The sequence below is a fragment of the Tursiops truncatus genome, chromosome 20 (genome assembly GCF_011762595.2).
Source record: "Tursiops truncatus isolate mTurTru1 chromosome 20, mTurTru1.mat.Y, whole genome shotgun sequence".
In the NCBI taxonomy this organism is placed as follows: domain Eukaryota; kingdom Metazoa; phylum Chordata; class Mammalia; order Artiodactyla; family Delphinidae; genus Tursiops; species Tursiops truncatus.
The window spans coordinates 39,064,541-39,084,267 of record NC_047053.1 but is presented as its reverse complement, the minus strand read 5'-3'; the positions used below and the strand labels follow the sequence as shown (position 1 = coordinate 39,084,267).

The 19,727-nt window shown below is 45.9% G+C and overlaps 1 protein-coding gene and 1 pseudogene across 5 annotated transcripts in view; one reads left to right on the top strand and one right to left on the bottom strand.

The window, feature by feature from the left end:
* Positions 1 to 19,727, top strand: part of STAT5B (signal transducer and activator of transcription 5B) — a 61,474-nt gene that overhangs the window by 31,475 nt on the left and 10,272 nt on the right. For 4 of the 5 annotated variants that reach the window (XR_002177171.3, XM_033846481.2, XM_019939417.3 and 1 more), the window contains exons 2-12: positions 6,225 to 6,362; positions 9,488 to 9,644; positions 10,834 to 10,923; positions 11,857 to 12,031; positions 15,220 to 15,350; positions 15,562 to 15,713; positions 16,185 to 16,340; positions 16,749 to 16,928; positions 17,283 to 17,370; positions 17,448 to 17,570; positions 18,247 to 18,339. Coding sequence is in view for 4 of the 5 variants with exons in the window: in XM_033846481.2 (XP_033702372.1) it covers positions 6,235 to 6,362; positions 9,488 to 9,644; positions 10,834 to 10,923; positions 11,857 to 12,031; positions 15,220 to 15,350; positions 15,562 to 15,713; positions 16,185 to 16,340; positions 16,749 to 16,928; positions 17,283 to 17,370; positions 17,448 to 17,570; positions 18,247 to 18,339 (1,473 nt within the window). In the remaining variant the exon portion in view is untranslated. Of the gene's footprint in view, positions 1 to 6,224; positions 6,363 to 9,487; positions 9,645 to 10,833; positions 10,924 to 11,856; positions 12,032 to 15,219; positions 15,351 to 15,561; positions 15,714 to 16,184; positions 16,341 to 16,748; positions 16,929 to 17,282; positions 17,371 to 17,447; positions 17,571 to 18,246; positions 18,340 to 19,727 lie in introns of those variants that run through there. The other variant, XM_033846482.2, reaches the window with a different exon arrangement.
* LOC117309360 (3-hydroxyisobutyrate dehydrogenase, mitochondrial pseudogene) lies at positions 70 to 1,177 on the bottom strand (annotated as a pseudogene).

Genomic DNA, 19,727 nt, shown 5'->3' with positions numbered 1-19,727 from the left:
AAAAATCCCAGGGTTTATTGTGAACTAGACAAACAAAAGCAGACAGGTGACCTTTGATTGAGCCCATTTACTTGTGGAGTGAGCTATAAGAGGCTCCAAGATAGAGTTTGGTTCCCAACAGTGTCCACAGCCAAAGGGCAAACTCAGAACGTCTCCTCCTCTCGTAGAAACTGGAACACGGATGAGAAGTCTTTTTTGGAGTAGCCCTTCGCACACATCATCCTGTAGATCTGATGGGCCTGACTGCCCAGAAGGATTGGGCTCTTCGTGCTGGTAGCAGAGTCTTGTGCTAATCCCAGATCCTTAGCCATGAGTGTTGTTCCAAATCCACCCTGATAGTTACTAGCTGAGGGAACTCCATCCATCACCCCAGGTACAGGATTATAGGTGTCACTTGACCAGCATCGTCCTGAGCTCATATTTAGGATTTTAGCCAGGAGTTTTGGGTCAAGCCGTAACCTGATTCCCAGATTCATAGCTTCAGCAGTTCTGGTCATACTCAGAGCTAACGGCAAGTTGTTGCAGATCTTCGCAGCCTGCCCGGTCCCGACGGCTCCACAAGGCACCACATTGGAGCCCATGCACCCCAGAAGCTCTGGGGCAGCAGCAAATTCTTCTTCGACTCCTCCCACCATAAACGTGAGGTTCCCAGACCGAGCAGCTCCCACACCACCAGAAACAGGGGCATCCGTGAAAACGGCTCCCATTTTCTCAGCTTCTTTGGCCAATTCTTTCGAAACCATAGGATCAGTAGTACTGGAACCTATTAATAGTGAGCCTTTCTTCACTTTTTTTTAGAATTCCATTTGCTCCAGAATAAGCTTCTATTGCATTGATGCTGGTGGGCAACATTGTAATAATTCTGTCAGCTTTTTCAGCTACATCTGCTGGGGAAGACACTACCTGTTCACCTGCATCTAGAAACTCCTTGCATGCATCAGGGAACACATCATAAATAATGAGTGGATAGCCATGTTTCATGAGATTTTTTGCCATTGGATTCCCCGTGTTGCCTACTCCAGTGAATCCAACTGGAGTCTTAGAAGCCATTGACCTAGAACACAGCGCTGCAAGGCTGGCCACTGCCGGTTGCTGCCGGCGGCTCCAGTACCGGAAGCCGGAGGCGGCTCCACGGAGCCGTAAGGAGGCTGCCATGCTGCCCCCGCCCCGCCTCCCCACGGTGACCTCCACGGCTCCCAGCTCACCCACTGACTGCTGGGGTGCGTGGTGCGGCGGGCGGGGTCGGCTGCGGCGTGGGGCCGCATGCGCCAAAACTATATATTTTTGAAGAAGTCAGAATAAGATTGAGCATTTACTATGAGCCAGGCACCATTTTAAGCATTTACCCATGTTAACTCATTCTTATAGCAACCCCCTGAGACACCTAAGAATTATTATTCCCAGTTTACAAATAAAGAAACTGAGACCCAGAGAGGTTTAAGAGGTTAAATATTTTGTAAAGCTCTGTTTAGGAGCGTTTGCCATTATCTCCAGAACTTGAACCCCATTTTAGCGTCTTTGGCAGTGGTGATGGGATGGAGAATAGGAATTATAAAATGCTCTAAATTATGTACATGAATCCAGCAGACCAAATCCCTGTACACATTTGAAACTTCCTACTCCCACCGCAAGCTAGAATTCATTCTTGCAGGTGGCAGGTATGTTTTGGGAACCTTGTGTTGTCCTGTCCTCTGCATTTCCTCCTTGACAGGTTAACGATAGCATTACTGTAGCCACAACATTCTAGAAGTCTTCAGAGTGAGTTTTTTTTTTTTAAACAAAGGTTTATATTTTACTTCTAAAAGGGAAAGCATCTAATAAAAAGGTATTTATTATTGGGACAAAATTATCGTTAAATCTCACCCACTCGTATCATTTATTTAACAGGTACTCATTTCTGCGGTTTGCAATAAGCCTGTAACATTATGAGCTATTAGACTTTGAAACCCTCTTTTTCAAATGCCTGAGGGTCTGCTTTATTTGGGACTCCTAGGATATATCCAGATATATGAGGTCAATGTAGTTACCTTATGCTTTCAGAAAGTACAAGATTCTGCGTCCAAGGTGGTTTGGGGTTGTTTGGAATGCTTACGAACAGTAAGAATGCAACTAACAAAGCTCAAATAGTTCTCATCTTTGGCTAAAAATAAGATTGTGAATCCATTTCCCAGTCTTTAAAGAAGCCCCTGTGATGATTTACCAAAGATACAAACCACTTCCCTTGTCAGAACATCACGCATTGAAGATGGAGGTGCCCGTAAATAAGCACAAGAGAGCGTGTACTGAGGACAGACACGCGTTCACTGCACGTGTGGGGTGGCTGGATGTACTAGTGGGAAAGGACAGGGAGTCAGCGGATACCAGGTGTAGGCTTTGCCTAATAATGTGTGTAGGACACGTGTGAAGTTTTGACGTGTATGAAGAAAAGCACTACTTAGATTCTAGGTTTTATTGATACAGTCAGTGGGGGGAAGTAGTTTTTTTCTAAACTGCATGTTTTAAATCGTTGCATGATAATCTCAGTAGGTCATCTCATATTCCATGTGTATATAACTCTTAGTTTAAAAGTCAAATAAAAATGATTCTGTACTGTTCAGTGTATTTTTATTTTACATTTTTGACCATTGGTAGGCAAAATCTACTTTCCAGCTCTATCAAAGCATTTTTTGTAGTGAAATTATACTGTATTTATCAAAATAAGGCGGTTACCACCTTATATTTGCCCGCTATTATCCTTCAAATGACATTTTAGAAAATAACTATTATGGCATGTTCATATTTAGAACCATAAAAAATATTCTGAAAACTTCTAAGAGCTTAGCATTCTACTCTTTTATAAAAACTAAGAACTAATATAAAACTTGACAAAACAGTGTGACGTTTATATAATACTCCTACCTATGTGGCATATCACCATAGTATTTCTTTCTTAAAACAATAATAGACTCCTGGAATTATGCTCAGACAGCATAACATATGAAATATTTACCAAATATTTGGTGTGTATTTATTCACTCAGCCAATATTTAAGTATAAAGTTATACTTACATGGCATGCCACCATAATAGGTACTGGAGACACAGTGGTGAATAAACATGCTCCCTCACTTACTGTTCTCATTCAGTGGGGAAACAGACAAAAACAAATTAAGAAAAACTAAAAGGGAAAATTACAAATTGTGGGCTTCCCTGGTGGCGCAGTGGTTAAGAATCCGCCTGCTAGTGCAGGGGATACAGGTTCAAGCCCTGGTCTGGGAAGATCCCACATGCTGTGGAGCAACTAAGCCCGTGCACCATGACTACTGAGCCTGCTCTCTAGAACCCGCGAGCCACAACTACTGAGCCTATGTGCCACAAATACTGAGCCCATGTGCCACAACTACTGAAGCCCATGCTCTGCAACAAGAGAAGCCACCGCAATGAGAAGCCTGCGTACTGCAATGAAGAGTAGCCCCCGCTTGCTGCAACTAAAAAGAAAGCCCGCACATAGCAACAAAGACCCAATGCAGCCAAAAATTAATTAATTATTTTAAAATTTCAAATTGTGCCATATGTGATTAAGGGACAGATAGACCATTGACTCACCCAAATTATAAAATCTGTATCATTTTCTTGACTTGGTATTTCATACTGATATCTTGTTCCATGATGACTTTGAAAAGAGCTGATAGATTTGACTAAATTGTGTATATACATTTATTTATGCAACAACAAAAAATTTACTGAATGCTTATGTGCGGGGCACTGTTTTAGGACAAGAGAAAGAGCAGAAAACAAAACAAAGTCATTGTGTTCGTGGTGATTTCACCCTAGTGGGAAGTCATTAAACAAATATGTGATAAATGTCAGGAAGTGATAAATGATACCAAGAAAAATAAAGCAGACCGAGACGATAGGGAGTGAACAGAATACTATTTTATTTGGGTAGACTGAGGAGTCTCTTTGAAGATAAACATTTTCCCACAATCTTCCTTCTGTCTCTTGGGTCAGTTCGGTTAATGAATGCAGGATGCAAGATAATTTTCGTATCTGTTGGTATCATTTACATATTCTTTACGAGAGCTATGGCGAGGTCCTGCTTCTTTCCAATTCCTTACCACTAAAAGAGATTAATACTACCTGAATTCTTTTCTTCACTCCTTGATCATTCTTGTCAAAGCACCTTCATCCATCCCATCCATCCCTTTACCTTTTGTGCAAAAAAACGTGCTTTGGTATCGCTTCCAATTTTCCAAAATCTTGGGATATGATGTGAGTCATTTGATTAGAAATTATGTTGTACAATTAAATGTCTTCCACATATTTGATTGTAATGTGGGATTACTTCTGGAGAGAGCTCTTTTATCCCAGTCTTTCTCCTAGTAAACCCTCAGCCATGAAATTTGATGTCCTGGGTGATCTTACAGTGATCCCAGCCTTAATGCTCAAAAGCCGTAAATTGTACACTGCTCAAGTGTTCTCCAGCCTTGCACAAATCTAAAATAGGTAGCTGGCACCCACCCCACACCTCATTGTTGGCTAACTAACTTGTCCCATAAATAGCTCTGTGTTATGCGATCAGACAACTACAACTAACAGAGAAGGGATTTTTGTTTCCTAACACACTTGCATGGTCTCTGGTATTCAACAAAATCAAGGTCTAATTCACCGTACCCTGACTATAACACAGTTCTTAGGAGAATCGTGCAGATCAGTAGCCAGATAGTTTTGGATGGGATTCAAGATATCCCTGCCTTATACCACTTCCACAGTGTTAGAGCAAGATTCCGTTTTAGTCCCCTCTGTGTACATGAAAGTACTGTTGCTGTCACAATCTGGTTAATCCCAGAGAGTTTCTGCCAAATGAATTAAAAATTCTTAGGTGAGGGCTTCCCTGGTGGTGCAGTGGTTAAGAATCTGCCTGCCAATGCAGGGGACACGGGTTCGAACGAGCCCTGGTCCGGGAAGATCCCACATGCCGTGGAGCAACTAAGCCCGTGCGCCACAGCTACTGAGCCTGTGCTCTAGAGCCCGCGAGCCGCAACTACTGAACCCCGCGTGCCTAGAGCCCGTGCTCCGCAACAGGAGAGGCCACTGTGGTGAGAAGCCCCTGCACAGCAAGGAAGCGTAGCCCCCGCTCACTGCAACGAGAGAAAGCCCGCGCGCAGCAACGAAGACCCAACACAGCCAAAAATAAAAAAATAAATTAAAAAAAAAAATTCTTCGGCTTCCCTGGTGGCGCAGTGGTTGAGAGTCCGCCTGCTGATGCAGGCGGTCCGGGAAGATCCCACATGCCGCGGAGTGGCTGGGCCCGTGAGCCATGGCCGCTGCGCCTGCGTGCCCGGAGCCTGTGCTCCGCAACGGGAGAGGCCACAACAGTGAGAGAGGCCCGAGTACCGCAAAAAAAAAAAAAAAAAAAAAAAAAAAAAAAATTATTAGGTGAGTCTGAGAAGGCATCATGGTAGTTTTATATTTTTATAAAACTTTTTGTGAAATCAACAGTGTGTTTTAAAAACCTACCCACCATTGCAATATAATGGTTCTTGCTTCTAACTCTTAGCTGGAATGTGTTGTTTTTATGTCTGAAAGATTTTTAAATGCTATAATTTTAACAGAACATTGCTTTGTAAATTCCTAAGCAGTAAATCAGAAGGTGAACCTTGGGGTTATTTTTCCAAATAAATCTCTGCCCTTTATGTGCAAACAATTACTGCTCAGGTAAATCGTGGTAATGCATAGAGTTCCATCCGTGCTTTAGATATAATCGCTCTTCTTTCACTGGGCCTTTTTTAAAATGGCAGTACGTTTACTGCATTTCTTAAAAGTCAAAATACCAAATCTGAAACAAGTGATTTTCTACAAAATCCCCGTGCTGCTTATTTATCATTACTGTTGAAATGCTGCTTACTGTGGCTTCAAGTTTGGAACACATGTAAAAGAAAGAACATGTCTGAGATATCAAAGCTATAGGCAGTTCTTCCCTTAATGCTGGATTTGTACTTTTGCTTATAGGACTTTAGTACATTTTATAGTCAGAGCTTCATAGACACAGTTATATACCTTTCCATGGCCACACTGAATTTTGAAAACATTTTGAAGCTAAAATTCAGTTCAAGAACACTGATCTTTAGTCTATCAAAAAGGGCTTAAATGCATTTATCTCTGGCCTTTATAATCGAGTATTTACTCTGATGGATTTAAAAGGGGAAGAAAAAAAGCTCATCCAAACCACTGATTGTTTAACAGATTGTAAACCATGGCTGTGTGGATACAAGCCCAGCAGCTCCAAGGAGATGCCCTTCATCAGATGCAAGCATTGTATGGTCAGCATTTCCCCATTGAGGTGCGGCATTACTTATCCCAGTGGATTGAAAGCCAAGCTTGGTAAGTGAACAAAGTTTTTTCCATCATATTTTGTGAAGCACAAGCATATTGAAGTTTTTGTTTTATATATAAATTTATTTATTTTATCTATTTATTTTTGGCTGCGTTGGGTCTTCGTTGCTGCGCATGGGCTTTCTCTATTTGCGGGGAGCGGGAGCTACTCTTCATTGCAGCGCATGGGCTTCTCATTGCAGTGGCTTCTCTTGCTGCGGAGCACGGGCTCTAGGCTCACGGGCTTCAGTAGTTGTGGCACTCGGGCTCAGTAGTTGTGGCGCACAGGCTTAGTTGCTCTGCAGCATGTGGGATCTTCCCGGACCAGGGCTCAAACCCATGTCCCCTGCATTGGCAAGTGGATTCTTAACTACTGTGCCACCGGGGAAGCCCCATATTGAAGTTTGATTGGAAAGACAACATAGTGAATACTCTAAAAGTTGTACATTTATAAAGAAAATTATGTGACCCATGAAAAGGTATTTAATTCCATCTTAAAGATTAAGAAGATGGAATGGCTATTGGGATTTTAAAAAATAGGATTTGTTTCCTTTAATAGTAAATTTTGGCTAAAAGCATTAAAATATTGCTGCTAATAAAGAACAGTTAGCAAATATGTCGTGAGTGCCTAGCAGTGTTGTAGTTAGTAGAGTTCATAGAAAACGTTGAAGCCCTTGTCCACAAAGAATTTAGTGTTTAATGGGGCAGATAAGGTATGCATATGCATACAGTTTAATAAAGTGTATTGTTAACAAGTTTAACAATTGTGACTTTGATATTTTCAAATGTATATGTTTATATATATATATATATATATAGGTAAAGACTAAAAGACAGTACACCAAAATGTTAACAATAATTATGTCTTCGTCGCCGATTTAACAACCATGTTTATTTTTCTTATTTCCCAAATTACTGTTTATATACCCAGGGGGAAAATTGTTTTTAAATTCTTTCAGAATTAGTACAGTGCAGTAGACTGACAACAGAGCTTTTTAATCAACAACGTTATTGCACACCAGGCAGCAGGCTGTCTGCTGTTCTGCTCAGGGCCTGGGCAGGTGTTGGTTCGTTACCAGTCTCAATCTGATCTGTCGTATTCATCAGATACTTCAGGCCTCCACCGTCATGGCCAAGAGAGCCGGGGTCCTCATTGACAGAGCCCTGGAGAAACCAGCCTTTATGTTGCTATTTGAGGCGAGCTGTAAACCCATCGGTAATGTTGCCTCTGAATAATTGCAGTTGTGTGTTAGTAGCAGATTTCTGTTCAAAAGCTGGAGGGCACCAAAGGAGGGCAATTTTCTAGGCAATTAAAAAAAACCAGAACTCAGCCTCATGTAATTGAGAAAAAAAGGAGCGAACTATGAGCATGTCAGCTGTACCTCGTTTAGTGCTTTTCCATTTCATTTTCATTTTCTGTTAAAGATTTGGAGAGTTCAGAAAAACATTAGTAGGAAGTTTCTGTTGATCTAAAATTTCATTTAATAAATTTCCCATGCAGTCTTCTTACTGAACGAATGTTAAGAGACTTATGTTGATATCAAGGAAAACCTGAATTTTATTCGGTTTTGGTTTTAAGAATATAAAGATTTTAATTAAAGCATCTTCAGTTCTTCACATTTAAACTAAGAAAGTTCATATATCTATATGTATTCAATATATATATCCATATATAGCTATACATAGATATATATGGCAGAGAGTTAAGTTTTGAAGTACGAGAACCAGTAGTACTTGATTTCCATGAGTTGTGCTCAGAGACTGTCGCTTCTTAAGAGTGGAGCATTATTGCCAGTCGAAACAGAGGTGCAGGGCTGCCTTCATTCCTTCCAGGCGTTTATTCAGACATATTTAGTACACAGCACACACATATTATTTGGCTTTCTCCACGCCTTCTCAGAAGTGCAGATTCGAGCATATTATTTGATGAAGTAACGTGTCAGTGTTTTGGTATACCTGTTTGTGCCCCCATTAGAAATTAGTTGCTAATGACTTCAGGGCTGTGTAGAGATGACAGAGCTGCTTAGCTATCACCAGATCTCTTGTTTGGCTCCAGACCCACCAGCAGTAATGAATGTTATTTCAACCTTACAACTGTTAGTTTTCTTCAGTGAGCCGAGTTAAGTAATTTAGTACTGCCCAATAGCAATTGTTACCTAAGTTGTTTAAAAAAAGAAAGAGAGGGGCTTCCCTGGTGGCGCAGTGGTTGAGAGTCCGCCTGCCGATGCAGGGGATGCGGGTTCGTGCCCCGGTCCGGGAAGATCCCACATGCCGCGGAGCGGCTGGGCCCATGAGCCGTGGCCGCTGAGCCTGTGCGTACGGAGCCTGTGCTCCGCAAGGGGAGAGGCCACAACAGTGAGAGGCCCGTGTATCGCAAAAAAAAAAAGAAAGAGAGTCAGGGATGAGGGGAAGAGTGGGGGAAGAAAGGGAGGGAGGGAGACCACCCAACCCCTGTCAACAGTTAAGTGGCTCTGAATTAATACGAAGCCCTGTTAGTGACTTCTGTGGTTCATTGGAGGAGTTAATGTTGCCTACATGTCCCAAATCTGCAACTATTGATGTAAATGTTTGACTTGTGTAAATACTTGTAGGCATCTTCTGTCTTAATATCCCATTTCTAGGGCTTCTTAGAAGTAATGATAAAGGTTGACTCACCTGCCTTTACTTAAGAAATACTCTCTGTGAAATTAGCAAGACGTAGAACAAGTCGAGGCTGGAAAAAACACATAGAGCATTCTTGACCCTGTGCCCCCTTACACCCATGAGGGGGTAACTATAAATAGGAAATTATCAGAGTCCCTATTTCCTCTAGAGTACACAAAGCACTTTCCTTTTCCCTTCATTCCTAGAAGCAAATAGCATAAGCACCAGAGCAAGTCAGTAGGAGAAAGAGCAGTACATTGCAAAGAAAAAAGAAAAGAAAATATACTATACATCCCACTTAGGTCATTAGTGGATTAGGAATAGGTTAATGTAGGTATCTAGTCAATTTGGATTGGACTGTTTCCTAAAATTTGCAGTGAGCATTATAAAGAAACTACTGTAGCCAAAGAAAAGGTGTGATGCGTTGAGGCTGCATTTATACAGGCTGTGTGCATGTATGTATACATATGTATGTAATTTCTTTCCCCTAGGGACTCAATAGATCTTGATAATCCACAGGAGAACATTAAGGCCACCCAGCTCCTGGAGGGCCTGGTGCAGGAGCTGCAGAAGAAGGCAGAGCACCAAGTGGGGGAAGATGGGTTCTTACTGAAGATCAAGCTGGGGCACTACGCCACGCAGCTCCAGGTGGGTGTGCTCTTGGGGCCTCGAGGCTCCAGGTGGGCGTGAGCTCCAGGCCACGCAGCTCCAGGTGGCTGTGAGCGCCAGGCCACACTTCATTCTCTTCCCTGCAGGGCTCTTCCTGCATTCAGAGATTTTCTTTTTCTTCTTTAACCCAAGGTTGTTGAGTCACATGTGACACGTATAAAGTTCTTATTGTTTGGCTTTGTGGTTGTAGCTGCCTTTTTTAAACTCTTTATTTGAAAATAATTTCAAATGTATAGACAATTATGAGATTGATACTAACCCCTACCTACACTCAGACTCACCTGTCGTTAACATGTGCGTGTACGCGCATGCAGACACACACTCGCACATATTTTCATCCCTTGAGAGTAAGTTACATGCATCACGTCCCTTTGTCCCTAAGTACTCCAGTGTGCGTTTTCGAAGAATATGCATCTGCTCTTATGTAGTTATAGTACAGTTATCAACTTCTGCAAATGTAACATCAATACAACACTTTTAGGTAATCTTATACCTTTATTTCCATTTTGTCCACTGACTTACTGATGTCGTTTAGGGCAGTTTTTTCCCCTCCAGCCCAGGATTCTGTTCAAGATCACATATTGCATCTAGTTGTCATGTCTCTTTAATCTCCTTTCATATGGAACCATTTGTCAATCTTTCTTTGTCCTTCATTACATTGACATTTTAAAATAATTCAGCTCCTCTATTTCTTAAGTATAAAATGGACCTTATTTGGGGTTTGTATGAAGTTTCCTCATGATTAGATTCAGGTTACACACCCCTGATCAGAATTCTAAATAAGTAGCGTTGTGTCTTTCTCAGGGTATCACATCCAGAGGCGTACAACGTCCATCTTATCCTCATTGGTGGTAGTAATTTTGATTGCCCAGTCAAGGTGGTGTCCAGTTTCTCCTCTAATATGGCCTCTTTAAAATGTATTCTGTTTCCAAGCATGGTGCCCTTACTTTAAGCAAATTAAGATGCAATAAATAGAATAATTTTACCTTCTTCCTGTAATTGGGTTTCCCACAATGTGCTTTTCTTGTCCCCGTTGGCATTGGAGGAGTAGCTTTTCTCATGATTACACCATTGTGTAATCTTATGATCTGGCCCCCTGCTCTGAGGTACAGTTCGGCCCCATAGCATGGAGTGGAACAAAGTGATGTTTGCTCTTGGATTCTTTCAGAACACATACGATCGCTGCCCCATGGAGCTGGTCCGCTGCATCCGCCATATTCTGTACAATGAACAGAGGCTGGTCCGAGAAGCCAACAATGTGAGTGTCCCATGGGTTTGGGGAGAGGCATTGGGATGTCCTTTCTTGCCCAGCTCTTTCTGGACCCAGCTTTGTCAAGATGACTCGGTGTGCATCTGTTGGTGTCACTATAAACAGAGCATTGTCCTAAGAAGCCCAAAGGAAATAGAAGCCTGGTCTCTGATCTTAACTGACTTGTAACCTTGATGAGATCGCAACCACAAAGCAGTGTGAACAAGTGCAAAATAATTTTACCCCAACTGAACTATATTTGAGGAGAGGCGTGCTTATATTCAGGTGAGGTTACTTAAGAACAGCCTCTGCTCACCCCCCAACCCCGCAACCAGGTGTTGAAGAAATAGATCCAACCAGGGCAGTTCAGTGGCTGGATCCACAAAGCCCTTGTGGATGCCTCCCCTGTCACTTCACTTGGGGTCTCCAGGATGCCACCTGTGAGTGGTTCACCCTCTTCCCTCAGTCACAAGAAGGTCTTGAGGGAGGACACAGATGATGTGTGTTCCCACAGCCTTGTCCCCCACTGTGTCCCCAGCACCTAGCACAGGTGGCATTGGGTCAGTGAGTGACTGTGAAATGAGGGGTCATCATCATTAGTAGGAAAACCCAGGTAATTCCTGGGACATGTTGAGTTCTAGTCTCTCCAGAGAGAACCCAGATGGACCCTGGGTGGGATACTCTGGTGGAGGTCAGAAGCTTTCTGCAATACTTTATGAAGATGCCGTGGTCTGCCAGGTCTTCTGTTGCTCCTCTTTTCCCACTCTACCCCAACTCTCACAAATAACACTTGCAATTCTCTGACTGGAAGTTTAGCTTTTGGCATCTCAGCCCAGTTATAATGCGAGCATCGCCCTTTCCTTGGGACTATGGCCTAAGGCTTTCTCCCATCCTCCTGCCCAGCTCACTGCTGCCCACACTTTCTCCCTGATCTGTCTCTAGGGTAATTCTCCGGCTGGAAGTCTCGCTGATGCCATGTCCCAGAAACACCTTCAGATAAACCAGACATTTGAGGAGCTGCGACTGGTCACGCAAGACACAGAGAATGAGCTGAAGAAGCTGCAGCAGACTCAAGAGTACTTCATCATCCAGTATCAAGAGAGCCTGAGGATCCAGGGTGAGGCTGGTGTGGGAGGGCAGCGTGTGTCTGGGGGACGGGAATGAGGACTAGAAAGAAGCTGGTCGGGTTGGAAGAGAACCAGTTCTCCATTTAGAAGCGTTTACCTCTCTCTGGAGTAGCAGAGAATCATTTGCATTGAAGGCAGTGCAGGAGGCTGAGGCTTTGGAAGGGAAGAAGACAGGCGCTGGCCCTTGGAGAGCTTGGGGTCTCACTCTGACTACCCATATCCAAGGAGCTCCTGGGCTGTGAGCGAAGACATTTCCTCTTGTGGGAAGGAGCACACGGACTAAGGAAACAGTAGCAGACAGTACTTTATGTGGCAGACATTTTGTAAGTGATGCTTTATTGAAATGTTAACCTTTCTAAGCAGGGAGGGTATTAGGGCCACGGCGGGCTGTGTTTTACAGCCTTTTAATGTTGTTCTGTGTGGTTATTCAGAGAGGCCGTCCTGGGGCAGAGCAACTAGTGCATCTCGGTTAGCCCTTACAGACAAGGGCTCCCCTGCCTGCGGTAAATCCTGCTGGCACTTGGGTACAGAGTCAGAATTCAGTCTGGAGGGTGTGGAGCCCCACGAGCGCCCCCTGTTGACCTTATAGAATTTGGCAGGGTGACTTTAATACAGGCATGCTTTGGAGATGCCAAGGGTTTGATTCCAAAACCACTAAAATAAAGTGAATATTGCAATAAAGCAAGTCACATGAATTTTTTGGTTTCCCAGTGCATATAAAAGTTATGTTTATCTAGACTGTAGTCTGAGTGTGCAGTAGCATTATGTCTAAAAAAAATGTGCATACCTTAATTTAAAAATATTTTATTGCTAAAAAATGCTAACCATCTGAGCCTTCAGCAAGCTGTAGTAGTATATCAGAGATCACCATCACAAATACAGCAATAATGGAAAAGTTTGAAATACTGCGAGGATTACCAAAGTGTGACACAGAGACAAGAAACAAGCAAATGCTGTTGGGAAGATGGCAGCCAGTAGACTTGCTCGACACAGGGTCGCTAAAAGCCTTCAATTTACTTAAAAAAGTAAAAATGCAGTACCTGTGAAGTGCAGTATATTGCAGCACAGTAAGATGAGGTGTACCTGTAGTTTCCTCTCCCTGGTTGCATGCCCAGTTCAAAATCTCAGAGACGCTTTAGCTCAACCAAGCAGCCATGAAAATACACATGCGTACACATAGCAGGTGCTCCCCTACTCCCGTGCCTGTGGGCTCCATTTGAGAACTGTATTAATACTATTTATTAACTCTGTCCTCCCCAGTAGAATATAAATTTGTTGAGAAGGAACTATGTCTTTTATCTCTGTACCCTGAGATTAGCACAGCCCGAATCGTAGCAGCTGTTGAGTAAATGTTGGGGGGATAATTCTAGCAGCTCTTCTTCAGATCTGAATCCATCCCAGACTGACCCGAAAGAAAGGAAGGCCCTCCTGCTACATTAGGGAGCAGGACATTTCAGGCTATTATTTCTACCCAAGGCCGTTGACTGGTTGACAGTATTGAGGATCCTGTTCTGGGGTTTTCTGTTTCCTACTTGTGAGGTTGGGTTTCGATTCTGGTTTGGGTCTGTCCCCATCATGCAATGTCAGTTCAGTCTCATTGATCAAGTGCGCCCATCAGAAACACAGCCTACTGGTCCGTGTGTGCAAGGGAAGCCTCAGCTCCCTCCAGTGGAGCAGACATTGCCTCAAGTGTCCTGGCGTCCTTCCCAGAAGCTTCTCCAATTTGCCAGGAGAGACCTAAGTGGGTCACTTGCATAAGGAGGCGGGGCCTGGTGTTGGGATCCCCACCACCTCCCTGTGGGCGGCAGGATTCCGAGGTGGCTCTCCAGATTCTTCTGCTGTGTTCCTTACCTGCTCCGTCCCCCGCAGTCATGTGAGAGCCATGTTTCTAAGTTCTCTTCTAGTTCTGGGCCTTCCTGGCTGTCTAGGGTTGCTTTAGTGTGTCCTTAGTTGCTTTTGTGCGTCCGTAGGGCAGGGCCTCGGTCAGTGTGACATGGCCCTCAGAGGCCTGCCAGGAACTTGACCAAGACCTGCTGACTGACGCTCTCATCTTCTTGACTCAGCCCCAGTAAGGACTGTGGGACGTTCCAAAAGCCTGTTGGTGGGGGTAGGAATGCCAGCATCTAGGATGGCTATTGCCTGTGGAGGGAGGGATGGGGATGCCGGCAGGGGAGGGTGTACAGGTGCTTAACTGTGGAAATGTTTACTTTCTTAAGCTGGCGTCTTGATACACAGGTGTTCCTTGTATCATCCTTTCTATCAATACTTGCCTAGGTCTTAAGTATCATATAACAGATTTTTTGAAAAGGCCTCGTCAGTGAGGCCTCGTTACCTTATTCCTGCCATCGATGAGATGCCTGACAGCTGGTGTGGAGAGAAGCTGCCTCCCTCTCTTGAGAGAATCTTGCTGCTTTCGTGTCCCCAGTGGCCCTGTACTCTGTCTCCCTCCCTCTTCCGGCTGGTCTGCTGAGCTCACAGTGACCCAACCTGGACAAACATGTTAGGCCCCTTCAGCACCTGGAGAAACACCCCCCCCCCCACCCCGCTTCCCCGAGGAGAGGCTGCTGCGCTCAGCCCCGCGGAGCAGGGCCTTCCCGATGCGGCTTTGTCCTGAGAGCTGCTCCATCAGCCTTTAATCCCGTCCTGTAACCCACTGACCGTGAGGACTGACTCTCACCTGGAGCTGATGGTGCCAGGCAGCTTCCTGAGTATTTTCTGCATCATTGCTTATTTAACGTCACAGCAGCCACTGAGGCAGGTGCCGTGATTCTCCCATTTTACACCTGGGGAAGCTGAGGCATGGGAGAGTGAGGTGATTTGCCCGAGTTCACCCGCCTTTTAAACGGCAAGGACACACTTCAGACCAGGCAGGGTGGCTCTAAGCCGGACCCCGCGTGGGGAGAGGAGGGCTGAGCAGGCAGGGAGGCCATGGGCTGGATCCTCCTCAGCTGTACCCCGAGCTTCCGTCTCCCCACTCCCCAAGGGGAGCTCAGAGTCGGGGGGCCAGGGGACGGAGCCCACTCATCTTTGGGCGCCATGGCTGTGGAACCCTGACTGGCCACTTGTCAGCTGTGTCCCCTCCAGGGTTTTGCCTCCAGAACAGGTGAGTGCAGGTCTGCCGGGCTCCCAGCGGGACCCGGGGAGGTCATGGTCGTGGGTGTCCTGTCCCCTCCTCCAGCTCAGTTTGCCCAGCTGGCCCAGCTGAACCCCCAGGAGCGTCTGAGCCGGGAGACGGCCCTCCAGCAGAAGCAGGTGTCCCTGGAGGCCTGGCTGCAGCGCGAGGCCCAGACGCTGCAGCAGTACCGCGTGGTGAGTGGGCTCTGCGTCCCTCCCCTCCCGGGTGTGGACCTGAGGGAGGGAGAGAGCCAGGAGGAGCGCGGCAGGACCCAGCAGAGCAGGAGGCCAGAGCCTTCCCCCCTGTGTGGGCACGCAGGGCAGAGCGGGTCGGCAAGGAGTGAGGGGAGGCCCTGCGGGGTGTTCTGAGAGCCCAGAAGGGCCGCTCCCCTCGCCCGCCCCACAGGAGCTGGCCGAGAAGCACCAGAAGACCCTGCAGCTGCTGCGGAAGCAGCAGACCATCATTCTGGATGACGAGCTGATCCAGTGGAAGCGGCGGCAGCAGCTGGCGGGGAACGGAGGGCCCCCCGAGGGCAGCCTGGACGTGCTACAATCCTGGTAGTGGTGTGGGGGGCCAGGCGGGGGCGGCAGGGGCTCAGCGTGGCGCCACCGGCTGCTGTCCTGCTCCTGTGTTTCCGTGAGCAGCCGGCTCCCTCTGTCGGGGCACAGGTCTCATTTCACCAGTGGTCTGGTTCCTGATGCAGACTTTGGTGCCCCCGTCCTGTGCCGCCTTCCCCGGGAGGGGCGTCCCTGGGTGAGGGAGTGGGGTGGGGCCAGGTGTGCAGAGCGACGCTCAGGCTGGTTGGACCCAAGTCAGGGTCGCTCCTCCTGTGAGTTTCTTTGTGTTTCTGGAAGGCAGGGCAGCCGTGCTCTGCTCAGTGGACAGGCCGGGCGGCTAAGGTGCCGAGCCTTCCTGGGGGTGGAGCTGGGTCTGGGCCTTCTCCCCAGCCTGGGAGCCTTCTGGCTTCTGGCCTGGAGGAAGGGGGTGAAGGCTTTGTCCTTCCCTTTGGCCTCGGGGCTCCCGTGCAGGTGTGAGAAGTTGGCGGAGATCATCTGGCAGAACCGGCAGCAGATCCGCAGAGCTGAGCACCTCTGCCAGCAGCTGCCCATCCCTGGCCCCGTGGAGGAGATGCTGGCTGAGGTCAACGCCACCATCACAGACATCATCTCAGCCCTGGTGACCAGGTGATTGCTGCCTCTTGGCCTCACCCAGGCCCCATCCGGTTGGCCTGGGTTGCGGGCAGCAGGGTCTTTACAGACGGGGCGCTCTGGCCTGAACCCTTCCGTCTGTGCCTCACACCCTCATCCCATCCCCCTCTGTCGCCTGTTGCTGTGGCCTCTTGCGGTTCACTTTGCCCGGTTTCTCTCGTGGACACTGTATGGGCTTGTTCCCCCCATTTCAGCTGTTGAGTTCATCTCACTGCCTCCCCTCCTGCCAGCTCCCCCGACTCGCAGTGGCCCCCCCGGGACCGGGGCTGTGCCACAAGCCCTTCCTTCGCCTGCTGTGCCCCGCGCAAGGCGGCCTCGCCACGCGGAGGGAGGGACCGGAGCGCCGTCCCCTGAGGCGTCACGTGTTCACTTGTGTCCCCGCAGCACGTTCATCATCGAGAAGCAGCCCCCTCAGGTCCTGAAGACCCAGACCAAGTTCGCAGCCACCGTGCGCCTGCTGGTGGGCGGGAAGCTGAACGTGCACATGAACCCCCCCCAGGTGAAGGCGACCATCATCAGTGAGCAGCAGGCCAAGTCGCTGCTCAAGAACGAGAACACCCGCAAGTACGTTGCCCTCGAAATAGGAAAGTGATCCCACCTTCTCGGAAGTTTCTAGGCCTGGCCGTTCCTTTGTAGGAGCCCCATTAGCTCTGTGTCCCCTTCCAGCTCTCAGAGAAGCAGTAAGGGGGTTCTTCTGTGAAGAAAGTATGATTTAGTAGGGATATGTCTATAGGAAACTTCTTATGTGTTTTATGTACATTTATTTATTAGATAGATTATACAGCCGAACCCCAATCTCCTCTTAAATGACTTAAGTTTTTTGACAACCTTCTTTATTTCCTCCCACCCCCAATGTGTTTTCTACCTTGTGTGTGCTGAGACCCTGTATGGGTTTAAAGTTGTCTGTCTGATTTGCAGTGATTACAGCGGAGAGATCTTGAACAACTGCTGTGTGATGGAGTATCACCAGGCCACGTGCACCCTCAGCGCTCACTTCAGGAACATGGTGAGGATGGGGAAGGAGGGTGAACGAATTTTCCCTAGCTGTTTGAGGGCTTTATCCTCTATTTTTCTCCTTTTCAGTCCCTGAAACGAATTAAGAGGTCTGACCGTCGTGGAGCGGAGTCGGTGACGGAAGAAAAATTTACAATCCTGTTTGAATCACAGTTCAGTGTTGGTGGAAATGAGCTGGTTTTTCAAGTCAAGGTGTGTGTGTGTGTGTGTGTGTGTGTGTGTGTGTACTTTATATCCCAAAAGAATTGTTTTGATCACAGAGTATCTTCTTGTGATAATTTTTTAATTTAATTTTTATTTTATATTGGAGTATAGTTGATTTTCAATGTTGTGTTAGTTTCAGGTGTATCTTCTTGTGATTACTGGTGAACAGAAGTGAGGAGACCTCATCCTTAGGACTCTATCTCTTAGATTCTCTTAGCCATGAACAAATAATAACGAAATGAAGTAGCTGGAGATGTGGGCAGAAGCGAACCAAGAGAAACATCAGTCAGGATGGATTTGAGTACAGTTGTAGTAATTTTAGACATTCGTTACTTGCTCTTTTTCCCCGGAAATGTCTCCATTTTTCTCCTCTTTTCTCTTAGTCTCTAGCTTTGAGAAACTTACTCCATCCTTCAGAAATACCTAAGAAATACCTAAATACCAAAATGTCACACAGAAATGTCTCTTTTAAAAATATCTAAAATTTCTAAGCCTGTGCCAATGTGCAAAGTCTCATTATTCCTGGAGCCCTTCCTATTCTGTATTCAAGGGTGACATTTACTGAAACTTGTAGAGAGAATAAACGTGTTGTGATAGAAAAAAAGGGGAGGAGGGCGGAGCGTGTGGCTGCAGGAGCTCAGCCCTGCTCCTGTGTCTTTTTCAGACCCTGTCCCTCCCGGTGGTGGTGATTGTTCACGGCAGCCAGGACAACAATGCGACGGCCACTGTTCTCTGGGACAACGCTTTTGCAGAGCCTGTGAGTGTATTCTTTGGGCCCGTGGGTCTCAAGATTTTGATACTGTTGTCATGAATCTCTTTCAAGTCTCTTTATCCCCACCAAAAGGCATAGAAGAAAAATGCAGTTTTCCTTAGTGGGAGGCAGAATGGAGAGTATGTGGAAAGTAGAATGAGCAGGGGCTTGAAGAAAGGCCAGGGTTTCAATTCAAGCTCCACCACTTCCTCACTCTGTGACAACAGGAAATTCACTTGACCTCTCTGAGTCTAAATTTCCCATAAGTGTCTGCAACACAGGGAGAATAATGCTCCCGAGTGGTGTTTGGAAGATTCATTTAGGGGATAACCCAGAATGCTTGTCACATAGTCAGTGCTCTATAAATAGTATTTTGAATTGTGGGTGAAACCATGAATGGAATTTGGGACTCCCGGGTTTCTTTTAGAGGTTGTACCTCTCAGGAAGTCACTTAGCTTCGAAGTTGCTTCCTGTCCTCTTCCCTCCCATGACTGAGGGTGAGCTTTAATGTCCTTTCCAAATTTTAGATTCTGTGATTCATCCCAAGTCTCGTGAAGAATGAGATGCTTTGTGTAAAGAAATAAATACGATTCTGCAGATTTACGCACCCAGATGCTATCTGGTTACCACTCATGTGCTGCTTGATCATTTTCAAAACATTTCATAGGCAGAGTTCCATGTGTTGACATATTTCCAGTAGAGATTAGGCCACAAAAGCATGATAAAAGGTTATACTTGTTATTTGGGACGTAAAAGTATGTCCTTCTCTAATGTGGCTCTAATGTGAAGAGTACAACTTGGCATTTTCAACAGGCCTCTTTAGAGAACAATATTTTTGCCGTAGGGGTGAGATTCTTAGCAGAAATTCTACGATGCTTGTGCTACAAACGCTGCGTTTGAGGCTCCTTTTAAAAAATACCTGCCTAAGGAGCTTGAAGACTTGATCCAAAAGAGGATTTGGGATGAACAGTCAGTTGGAACAGGAGGACGACTGATTCACTGACTGACTAGACATTTAAACAAACAAACAGATAAATAAATATACGTATAGAAATGTGTGTGTGTGTATATACAGGAAAGAATGAATGAATGAGAATCAAAAGACAAGGAAAAAATTAAAATTAAAAACATATAAGCCTCCTGGATAGGATTGCCGTGTCTGCTCTCATTTCCCTCCCTGTGCATCCACAGATCTCACTCCTCATGTAACTCTGGCACCTCCTGTGATATGTCATTCCTAAAGTATCTTGTCTAAATAAGTAAGCATTTTTAACATTTTTAGTTACGTTAATGACTAGTGTACATCTTACGCTGTTTCTTTATTTATTTACTTTTTTTATTGAAGTATAGTCGATTTACAATGCTGTGTTAGTTTCTGGTGTACAGCAAAGTGA